Source organism: Chiloscyllium punctatum, chromosome 41, assembly GCF_047496795.1.
Source record: "Chiloscyllium punctatum isolate Juve2018m chromosome 41, sChiPun1.3, whole genome shotgun sequence".
Lineage (NCBI taxonomy): Eukaryota > Metazoa > Chordata > Chondrichthyes > Orectolobiformes > Hemiscylliidae > Chiloscyllium > Chiloscyllium punctatum.
Window position 1 is genome coordinate 24,649,656 of NC_092779.1, and position 12,268 is coordinate 24,661,923.

At 41.2% G+C, this 12,268-nt stretch overlaps 1 protein-coding gene across 5 annotated transcripts in view; it reads right to left on the reverse strand.

Annotated features, from left to right (window-relative positions):
• The window catches only part of plekhg4b (pleckstrin homology domain containing, family G (with RhoGef domain) member 4B), a 178,841-nt gene extending 166,852 nt beyond the window's left edge, over nt 1-11,989 (reverse strand). For 3 of the 5 annotated variants that reach the window (XM_072560559.1, XM_072560561.1, XM_072560558.1), the window contains exon 1: nt 11,702-11,988. In XM_072560559.1, the coding sequence (XP_072416660.1) occupies nt 11,702-11,758 (57 nt within the window). In that variant the 5' untranslated portion in view covers nt 11,759-11,988. Of the gene's footprint in view, nt 1-11,701 lie in introns of all 5 variants that reach the window. The other 2 variants (XM_072560563.1, XM_072560562.1) reach the window with 2 other exon arrangements.
• Nucleotides 11,990-12,268: the final 279 nt, after the last annotated feature.

A 12,268-nucleotide genomic window follows, 5' to 3' on the forward strand; every position in this document is an offset into this window, starting at 1 on the left:
TGTAATGAGCTGGCATGGCCAAAGACCACCTCAATCCCTCAGCTGGTTGAACAGTGCCCACCACTCTTGGTAGGAATAGCAATGGCCTCTGGTTTTTAGCGTTCAGAATGGGCAAGCAGTTTCAGAAGCCTGCCCACTGTCCTTAATAGGTTGGGTGAGCCCAGAGGTCAGCGCCAGTTAAATTACTGAGCCAACTGCACGACTGACAAATACAAATGTTGTCAGGGTTCCAATGCCCACTGTCTAATCCTATCTCCAATTCACCAATACAATGGAAAAAAAAGTTTGACTATTAGCTAGTAAATGAAGCATTTTTTCTACAGGCACAGATTTTGAAGAGATTCTCACTGCAGGTTCTGTTTGAACACAATGCAAAGCTAGAAATCTAAAACAGAAACAGCAACACGCTGGAAACAACAGCAGGTCAGGTTGCATTTGCGATGAGAGGAAAATAGGGTCAAGGTTTTAAGTTGATGGCCTTTCATAAGAACCCACTTCTGAACCAGGTCTGCAAATGTCATTGAACACATAACTACATTTGCTTAAGGGTAGTTGAGCCTGTTTTTGATTAGCCATGGCTGAATTGTAGCACTCTCTCCTCAGAGTCAGAGGTCACAGGGGTCAAGATTTGCTCCATACATTTGAGTGCAAAATCTAGGCTGATACTCCAGTGCAATACCGAACAAATGTTGCACTGTCAAAGGAGCTGTCTTTCAAATGAGATGTTAACCTCATGAGATGACTACCTCTCAGCTGAATGTAAAACATCCCACTATTCAAGGAGCAGAGAAGCTTTCTCTGGTGTCCTGGCCAATATTTATCCTTCAAAAACATTATTAAAACAGCTTATCTGGTCATTTTTTTGTTGCTATTTGTGGAAATTTGCTGCCAGTTTTCCAACGTTAGACTAGGCCTTTCAACATTACTCCATTAGTTGTATTTGTGGCTATGTGAGTCCCTACAAGAGGCTATTCTGTCTTTCCTCTTTGATAATATGCGTCTGGACAAGTTCTATTAACAGCAGATTAGGTAAGGTCAGGTAAGTATATCTGATACTCAGCCCTTTTATTGCTGCAGTTCAACTACTATTAACTGTTACAATATAGAACACATGATAGAGTTACGACAACAATGGCTTTTAATAAATTTACAAGTGTGCAAAGCCACCAGTGTTTGAAAACATTTACTTCCCATCTTCCCTACCTTGGCAGAGACGCACTGCAGCAAATCATTTGAAATTGCTGTCTCCGGAGGTGACTACGGAGGGCACTTGACTATTTCTTAGCCAGAGGTGATTTGGGCCCTTCGGTGCTCCCGTGCCGACTGCTGAAGCCTGGTCTTTCACCGGTCACTGGACAAATGAACAACAGCTGAAAGAGTGACTCGCACCAACTGCACTGAGCAGGGCTGCTCTCTCTGAAATATGTACAGGGAGCAGGTTCCACAGAGCTGGGAATGTGAGGCAAACAATATTTCACCAATAGACTCTCGAGAAAGTAGTGTCTGTGTCAGGGAGAAGTTTGAAAGCTGCGTGTCGACAGACCAAAAACTACAAGCTTTCCAGACTTCTGCACTCCTCCAATTCTGACCTCTTGCACATACCTGATTTCCACTGTTCTGTTAACACACGTATTAGAACCTCAAGATTTTAATCATCTCTCCTAATATCTCCTTATGTGGCTCAATAACAAATGCTGTCTTCTGGCACCAATTGAATGCACCTTAGGATATTGAATGACATTAAAAAGGTAAATGCAAGTAGTTGTTATACACAGGAAGGTGAACTAGCTAGCCTTAGAACACACTTGTGGCTCACATCGCATCTTTAGAGTTATTAAGGTGCTGTACAGCTTCAACAGTAAACAAGCAATCTATCAAAACGCTTAAGTAATTCAAAACCCATTGGAAAACTTCACTGGGTGATGCGTTGTTCTTATCTCTGGCTGAGAGACCCTAATATCCTACAGGCAAAACTGAAATGGCTTGTTTCCAGATTAAATTCTGACAGTTAATGACAGTTTTCTTTCAGAACACAGTCTGGTATCAATAGCTGAATGTACAGGATCCTCCTTAAAAGACAAAACAAAACAATAACATCTGACTGAGAGAGGTCATATTCCACTAACTATGTTCAACTGAAACTGTGCAAAATTAAAAATTACTGGGACTTGATGACAGGTTCATTGAAAGTATTTGTATTAAGCTGATCTCCTGGCCAGCAAAAATGTACAGAGCCTGGGATTATACAAACTCTTGCAAAAGACTTTGTGCCTTAGCAGTGTCATTACCTTTGGAACAGAAGATCTGTGTTTAAATCCCAATTGCTCTGGAGATGGGTCACTTTTTTTTATTCATTCATGGGATATAGGCATCACAGACAAAGCCAACTTTTATTGCCCATTCCTAATTGCTCAGATGGTAGCTATGAGTCAACCATATTGCTGAGGATTTGGAGTCCCATGTCAGCCGGACCTGGTAAGGATGACAGATTCCCTTCCCTAATGAACCAGATGTGTTTTTCCTGGCAATAGACAATGATTTCATGGTCATCATTAGACTCTTAATTCCAATTTTGTTTTGACATTGAAAGCAAATTATACCATATACCAAAACAAGGATACAAACACTGTTCCCCAGAATATTAAGTGGGTCTCAAGTGGTAGTCCAGAGATATGCCTGAACAAAGTGATTTAAAAAAATAAATTGACACCATGTGATACAGAAAGAGAAGCTTCACTGACAGCCACAATTGGATAAAGAAAATGACTTTATATCTATCCCACCAGCCAGTTTTTTTGAGTGAGTACAGAGAAGAAATATTGGAAGGCCAGCCCACCAGCTACCTATTCCCTATACTATGGGCAGTGGGTGAGGCACCAGCAAACCCATATGCCCTTAAGCCAATGAAACACTTGAAATGGGCAATCATTGTCCTCTAAAGGCCCCCATTCCACCTCCACTACTACAAAACAGTAGGCAGTGACAGAGAGTGAAAACGTCGTTTGTATTAAAACTTTGTTGAAGAGGTAGGAAGGGTACCCTGTTTGTGTGAGGAGGACCTCCAAGAAACTGGATCTTGTGGGAGAAGCAAGTGGTGTGGGTGACAGTAGAAGGGGTGGGGGAGGGTGGAGATACTGTTTACCCCCTGCTCCCTCTGGAAATAAAGTCTGTCCCAGATTTGTGTCATTTTCCCAGAGAACCACTCCTGACATCTAGTGGTATTTGCCACATAAGACCGTAAGACCATAAGACACAGGAGTTGAAGAAAGGCCATTTGGCCCATCGAGTCTACTGCACTGTTCAATCATGGCTGATGGGCATTTCAACTCCACTTACCTGCATTCTCCCCATAGCCCTCAATTCCTTGCGAGACCAAGAATTTATCAATCTCTGCCTTGAAGACATTTAATGTCCCGGCCTCAACTGCGCTCCACGGCAATGAATTCCACAGGCCCTCCACTCTCTGGCTGAAGAAATATCTCATTTCTGTTCTAAATTGAGCCCCTCTAATTCTAAGGCGGTGTCTACGGGACCTAGTTTCCCCACCTAACAGAAACAATTTCCCAGCGTCTATCCTTTCTAAGCCATGCATTATCTTGTAAGTTTCTCATAGATCTCCCCACAACCTTCTAAACATCTACCAATTTGTGGTACTGGGCAAGAATTGTTCAAAGAAATTCTCTGCACTAGTGACTGTTTTGTCTTTTTGCTATTTTTCAAGGTTTTCTAGTGATGAACAGTGGAGGACATGTCAGCCTGAATATCAATGGAGGCACCCTAATTAAATAACAAAGACGTTTACAGTGGCTCAGTTAGCAATGCTGCCTCACAGCACCAGGGACCTGGGTTCGATTCCAGCCTCGAGCAACTGTCTGTGTGGAGTTTTCACATTCTCCCTGTGTCTGCGTGAGTTTCCTCCAGGTGCTCCAGTTTCCTCCCACAATCCAAAGATATGCAGATTAGTAAATTGGCCATGCTAAATTTATCCATTGTGTTCAGGGATGTGTAGGCTAGATGCATTAGGAAGGAGTAAATGTAGAGTAATTGGATAGGAGAATAGGTCTGGGTGCGATACCCTATGAAGGGCTGGTGTGGACTTGTTGGGCCATACTGTAGGGATTCTATTCCATTCTATGATAGCATTCTGTCATACACTGGTGAGTCCTAAATGCTGTTGGCACTCCAAGCAATTCAAGGCAACTCATTGGACACCTGATCTGGTTTCCTTTCAAAACAATCTTGTGAACAACAGCACAATATATTGATAACCTTGTGCTCTTGTCATTTGGTTGGGTCACTCTTGGCTGGCAGATCATGATATCTTCCCAATCTTTTGAAATATTTCATTTGTACCATCGTATGCAAACTCAGTAGATTCTTTTTCAGTTCTACCTGGGGTCTAAGGGGCTCAATTAAGTCTTCTACTGGTTTCTGCTCGTCTGGTTGGTCAACTATGTTTTGTTACTGGAGCTGTGTTTTCAGCAAATGCTGGTTTCTGGACAAGTTGTCCTCTTGGCACTAGTGGGACTTCTTAAGGAAATGGAGGTCCAAAGATGTATTCTCGCTCAAATGTGAGCAGTGTTGATTACAAAAACCGTCAACTCCTGACATACGCAAGATTCTTCACCACCAATGAAGTGGAAAATTCTTCACTTAGCTGGATGAAGACAGCTCTAAATACACGCAAGATGCTTCTTATCACCCAGTCAACTAGATTAGCAGCTGACCCACCTCCTCTTGACATCCACTTCCCCTCTCACCAGCTCAATGTGGACGTACTGTCAGCTTTCCACTGGATGAGCTACAACTTGACTAGGCTGCATTTACAGTTTGTCAATTTAGCATCTGTGATCCACTGGTAAATGGCAACAATTTTACCTCCAAGTCACGCATCATCCGGACTTTAAATAAACCACTGATCCTTCTTTATCACTGACTCCTGGATTGACCTTTATAACAGCATTGTGGCAGAATGTTCACCACACCATCTGTAGTAGTTCAAAAACAGACTTCCAATCAATCGGGCTATACTTGAGGATTGGCAAAAACAAAACATCAGCCTTACCAGAAACACAGACATCCCAAGAATTAAGGGACTTTTTTTCTCACCTCACATTTGCTTTGTTTGCAAAATACCAAATTTCTGCGCCACTTGCTCTTAATCCTTTTTACAAAATGGGAATGTTGCCTTCTGTCTGCTCTATCCAGCACCCTCATGATTTTGAAAACATCTACCAAATCTCTTCTTATTTTTTCCCTCTCCAAGAAAAATGGTCCCAATTTCTCTAAACTCTCTTCTTAACTGAAGTTTCTCATCCCTGGAGCCACTCCCACAAACCTCTTCTGCATTGTCTCCAAAGCGTTTACTGAAATGTGGTGCCCAGAACCGTGTCTAACACAAAATCAGCACAAGCTCCTTGCTCCTCTACTCTATTACAATATTAATAAAGCCTAGGATATTGGATGCTTTATTAATTGCTTCCTTCACCCTTTCTGCCATCTTTTATGAATTATACACATTTATATCCAGTTATGAAATATGAAAAAGTCAGCCACACGACAGAACCAAAAGTTAATATTGTTTAAATGTAATATTGCTCATCCCTATTTTATTTAGAGACCATCTGATACTGTAGGGCTGTCTTATACATGAGAGCATATGGAGTGTGATGAAGGAAATATCATGGACGGCAAACCTAACCAATGTATTTTGCACCAAGCTGTACCTCATCCTCATGCTTAAATATGTCCAGTGCCTGGCAAGAACACAACAATTAGGAGCAGAGGAGGCTATTTGGCACTAATACCGTGATAGCATCATGACTTAAATTCTGACCTCAACCATCCCTATCTCTAAACTCCTTTCCAACCTTCTGAGAACTCTGCATTCCACCAACATTTTTTTTTAATTTCACAAATATACCTTATTCATATTAAACATCTTTGTATATATACATTGTCACAAATGCAGTTTGATCTGTACAGTGGCTAATCAAGTAAACAAAAATATTTGAGTTCGACTCTATTCCATCAAACCAAAGGCATCTCTTAAACAAACAATATTATATTTACCTGCATAGAGGCCCAAACATTGGTGGCTGGCTATGCTGTCTAAGACATAAGAATGTTGGAGTTCCCTCCCTAAACCTCTTTGCCTCATTTGTCTCTGGCTTAGTTGCTCTTTAAAAGATTTCTAAATCTGGCTACCCACACTAACGTCTTCTTAAACGGGTTGGTGTCAAATTGTCTTGATTGCACCTGTTCAGTACTTTTATTACATTAGGAGCAAGTCGCTGAATAATACATGCAAATGAAGGTCCAGGCCTCATTTGAAACAGTTTGAGCAAAGGATTTTCAGATGTCATTTACTCTTAATTGGAAGATATGTTTTCAGGACATCAGCCCCCCACCCACTCCCATTTCTTAAGAGTGCAACTCTAATGGTAAGATCACATTGCCTTGTTCTGAAACTCCCATCCCCAGACAAAATAGTTTGCCTCTATCTGTCTGATCAAATAACATGGAAAGGATTACAAGTATAATTAATTACCCAATTTATATTATGGCCAGAGCTGGTCTACATTAATTTGATATCCATTGAATTTAAAGTCAGTAAAACATTTTTGAAGACCATTTTTAAAATTATAAATCCACTTCAATATAACCTAAGTGACTACATTTTTGTGATCATGATATTGATCAAGGTGCCATTAGCTTTCTTCCACCATGTTTGACAATACACGTTTGTATTTCTATAACATAAGGACCTTAGGACATTCCAAAGAGTTTACAGCCAATTACATCCTTTTGAAGTGTATTCACTACAATCATGTAAGAAATTGAAAAGCAGTTGTTCAGGCTACAGTCTGCTTGTTTGGACACTAAACATTTCAGTCATTAACCGATTCATATTGTCTTTGAACAAGTGTGGAGGAATTGCTTTTGAGGTACTTCAGTGCTCTTAGAATTGTAATTGGTTCATACTGTGCCTAACTCACCTGTTCTTCCTTAAAAGATTCAACTGGGATTTTACAATGGACCAACACCCCCTACTTCTATATTTGAAATACCTCCTGCCTGTCTTGAGGTAGGAATTCTGTTTCCCCCTATCTAAAGGTCCACCATTAAACTAATTCAGACAAGTAGATGTCCACTCAAGGTTCCTGAAAGAATTTCCTCTGACGGTCAGTTACCTGTTGTCTCAAGCAAGAGTAAGCACTCTAAAGTTGAGTGAGTATTATTATTACAGTAAGTGACAAACTTGTAACTCAATGGACTGAGGAGGAAAAAGCTCCAGAAAGTGATAATTCAAGGCTTCAGGATGTGAGAAAGCATATGTATTCACACATTCAAACAGGTACTGTCTTTTGTTGTGTGTGTAGTCCATTGCAAAACTGACAGAAACCGTAATTACTTTGTCATTGTCCTTCTGAAGCCAATTCGGCCTCTCTCTCTAACTTTGACAATGTTGGGTATTTTATAAATTCTATAGTCTTCTTATCCTGATTTACCATTCCGTTAGGCTGTATGTTATTTCTATTTATCATAAAATCTTCTCAGATAGGCAAATCAAACTTAGCCACATATCAGTTTTACACATAAGTTTGTGTAATTGGAAGCTTTGCCTGAAACATCTATAATCTGGGCTCCATATTAAAATCATCTCTCTTAATCTCTCTTTTCAATGGTACCCTGGTTACTATCAGTAATTTCTAAAAACAGTTTTACATTGCTGTTTGTTTAGTTCAGTCACCAAGAGATTGTTTCCCACATTTCCATTGTTTAATATAGCTCTCTGATCCCAACGACAGAATTATATAACAATGTGTAGACAGAAACCTCTTTTGTTCGATGTAATTTTCTTCAATGCAAACTAAGCAAGTGTCAGTGTAAACGCATTCTTTATTGAATCATAACCCGAGAGTAACTCCAACCCATGGATCTGCAGAAAGCAGAACACCAAAGCAGCATTCCTATGTTGATGAATCCGAACAGGAGGAAAGAAAGGCTTCAAAGCAATCATTTAAATCAAATCAAGTGTGCTATCGCTTTTCAGATGAATTGGAGCTTGTCACAATACATTGGATTCTACACATTTAACACTGTACGAAAAGCAATTCTGAGAAATGTGTATGCAAATTGAAGTCTGAGCATGTAAATGTTGAAGAATTTGCAGTATCTGAACTTCCACACAAGATTTCAGGATTTATTGGAGCCCATGGTTTTGGTAAAAAGAGCTGGTTTCACCAAGGAACACTTAATGTTTCAACCTGAATTCACCATAGCTTCATGGCTAACATCAATAAAGAAATGAGTCAACAGATTCTATACCTTGTGCCCAGCATTAACAAGTAAATGTGAAGGGCATTTTGCAGCCCAGTGGATGATGCATTGCTCTCCTCTACAGATCTTGTCATGCAGGTCATCACAGATTCCTTACAGTGTGGAAACAGGCCATTCAGCCCACTGAATGCACACCAACCATCCGAAGAGCATTCCACCCAGACCTACCTGCTGTTCTATCCCTGTAACCCTGCTTTTTCTATGTCTACTCCACTAACCTGAACATCCCTGGACACAGTTTGGCATGGCCAATCCACCTAACCTGCACATCTTTGGCCTGTGGGAGGAAACCAGAGCACCTGGAGGAAACGCACACAGACACAGGGAGAATATGCAAACTCCACGCAGACAGTTACCAGAGGCTGGAATCAAACCCAGGTCCCTGGTGTCATGAGGCAGCAGTGCTGGCCAATGAGCCACCGTGTTCTTGTGGCATAGTTGGCGGTGTCCCTGCCACTAGATTTGAGACCCACACCAGGATTGGACAGTCAGGCAAGGTGCCAGCCAAACAGGTAAATCCTTCCAACAGATGGAATTGGCAGGGGAAGAAACCAGTCATGTGATGGGACATCAGAGTATCCATCAACATCCATAGGTGCACGCTGTGACACGCAGACAATGAGTGCATGTTGGCACAGCAACCCAGACTCCCTGAGGGAATAGCAACACACACTGCCACAAATATTGTCCAATTAACTCCCAGTGGCCAGAAAAATTAAAAGGTTTACCACAACAATGTTTGTTTGCATGTTCAGGTCAAATTTTATTTGTAATAGGTAAAACAAATGAGTTAGCTAGCACAGCTGGTAAACATATGGGCATATTGTGTGGGTTGCAAGACGACTCATCGATTTGATGCAAGGACAATCCCCAAAAAGACTGCAAAATTATAATATCTTGTGTGAAAAGAAATCATATGGAAAGGACAAGAAACATGCTCCAGCACTGACAATGCTAGCAAATAGTGTCTATTTCTAGTAGGCATTAAGAAGGTGGTGAAACATTATTAATGCTCAGTGTTGATAGCGTGGCACTGGAAAAGCACAACAGGTCAGGCAGCATCCGAGGAGCAGGAGAATCGACATTTCAAACAAGTGCCCTTCATCAGGCATCCTCGAATCTGATCTCCAGCATCTGCAGTCCTCACTTTCTCCATTATTAATGCTCAGACCAGCCAGGATCTAAATAAAATGGTACAGCAAGCTTGAGCAGTTGGGTGACCTTAGCTCAGTTGGCAGGACAGCTGGCTTGTGATATACAGTGACATCAACAGTGTTAACCTCTCCTTCTCAACCTCTCCCCTTACCTGAGGTGTGGTTCAACCACCACCAGCTGTCTCTCTCTATTGAGAGAACAGGACTATGGTGACTTTATTGGTCCTAATTAATTGATTCAAGGAGCTGAATAGCATCATTTTGAACCTTTGGTAGAGACAAAAGGGAATGAACATTCTCCTCCTGTACCCATACAGGCTCAAGTGGCCATGTTATCTCATCCTTTATCTACATAATAATCTCTAGGGACCGAATGGTCTTCACTAATATTGATGTGAACAAGCATAAGGAATGTTGATGGCCTTGAGGCATTATTACCAAATTGTTAATCTAGAGACCCAGGTATGGTTCTGGGGACTGAAGTTCACATTCATGGCACATGGTAGAATTTGCATTCAATAAACATCGTGAATTAAGAGTCTAACGATAACAATGAATCCGTTGTTGACCGTCAGAAAAGCCCATCTGGTTCACTAATGTCCTTTAGGAAAGGAAGCGGTCATCCTTACCTGGTCTGGCCTACACGTGACTCCTGACCTACAACTATGTGGTTGACTCTTGACTGCCCTCTGGGTAATTCTAAATGCTCACTTAGCTAATATAACATTGACATCCCGTGAACTAATTTTAAAAAATATCCCTATGCCCACTTCAGCTGTTTGTATGTCAATATCCGGTTCCTTTATCACAAAGACAAACTTCACACACCCATGAAAATCCACCTCTATGATGGAGGATGCATTGTGCTGTACAGGTGCCTATTTCCAAAGGCCTACTGGCCAAGAAACAAGCCTGAACTTCAGTAATTTCCTGTTACTCATTTACTAACTTGTGCCACCTCTATTCACTCATCACCCAATTCTTGCTGATGTACATTGGCTCCCAGTCCTGCAATGTTTCCATATTAAATTCCATGTTAAAGTTCCGACAGAGCCTCGCATTTTGCGTTCTCTGCAACTTAGGATTCTCTAAACTCATTATGCCAGTGGTCTCTTGTGCATCACTTGTTCTTTGTCCCACCATACCCCATTAAGACTCTCATTAAACCCTAACTGGACGTATCATAATATCTCTTTAACATAAGTTCTGTGTCGACTATTAACTGATAATAGTTCTGTGGGATGTTCTGCGGCTTTGAAGGCGCTACGTAATTGTAAGTTGTTGTAGCTTTAGAAAAAGAGGGGGTGAGCGGTCTCTCAGAGACATGTGTGAAACATAGTTTCAATGACTGCCAACATCAGAGTTCACATTCTGCAGTGACAGCATTAAACATGTAATATCAATAAGGCAAGTCAATAATTATTAAGTCAATAACCCATTAAGAATCGGTCCTTCCATCAATTCCCGCTTTATAGCAAATGCGACTAAACATAGTTTTGTTGCTGCACGATTCTCTTCCGGATGGCTGAACTTTGGCTTGGCTTACTTTAAGTTACCTCGAGTGGATGAACCTGGGGAGGAGTTACTGGCGGACACTCCGGGAATTGTCAGTTCAGTTCCGCGATCAGCAATCCACTGTGGATCAACACCTCGCCGTTCAACAAGCAGAAACAGTCCTCTCTCCTAAACTGTCTGAACGCGAGCAACCTCACAGCTCCCTTTAACCCTTGTCTCATTGCATGTCTCGATTGTACAGCCAGGAAATTAGCAATAAGAACATCAATCAAAGTCATTGAAAGGTATTCCATTTCAAAACAAAGTTCAAGCAGTGACATTATTCTGAAACAACTTCACCGACTCAACAAGTTAACACTTCTCTTAGCCATTCTACTCACGAGGGTTGTACTGGAGGTTTCGTTTATACAGTGAACCAGGAGGTACAATTGTGAGGCCAGCCACACTTAAATAAGCAAGGAGGAGATGTGGCTAACTACATTATCTCAAATAGTCATTGTTCCTTTCGATAAAGGCTGACCCAACATTACATAGCAGCTCTGTGCTCGCTTTCACCACAAAAGAAAGACCACACAAAAGAAAATTAACAACTTAACCTATTTATCTTCTATTGTTCAGAACATTGGAGACTTGCAGTTTTACTTTCGAGTTTACTTTTACACCCTTTATCGTATTATTATTCCACATACCTTTATGCTCAAATGGTGATCAGTTCTGCTCTTTGGCGCTTGTGATCTGTGAGTCATGTTAAACTGGTTTCAGCACCTATTACCACAAAACAACACAAAATCCAATGCATTGTTCTCTTCCAGTATCCTTCCACTGGTGTACATCCCCTGTTATTTTTCTAATTGTTCCCTTTTCTGTCAAACTTTCCATCTCTAAGAACATGAACACCCCCTCAGGAAAGAGAACAGCAAATAATTCTCAAGGTCTGGAATTGAACTGTATTGGGAGGAAACTGCAAGGCAGGGAGTTGGATGAACCAGCTCCGGCACTCCTGGCTTCTCTCATTATGTATACTGATGCAACTTCCTCTCCTTATTCTCCAACATTTCAAACTTTCAATGCAACCTTGCACAGCAGGAAGCCAAAGCTCATCCCTGCCATACAAAAGGGATTGCAGCTTCTTTCATCCATGCTTGCAGTGTGATTTGGATTCTGTTACGTTTTAAAAAGATGACAACAGCTATTTACATTTGTAATGCATCCTTACTGCAATACATGACTGGGAGACAAGTTCTCTGCGGAGAAAG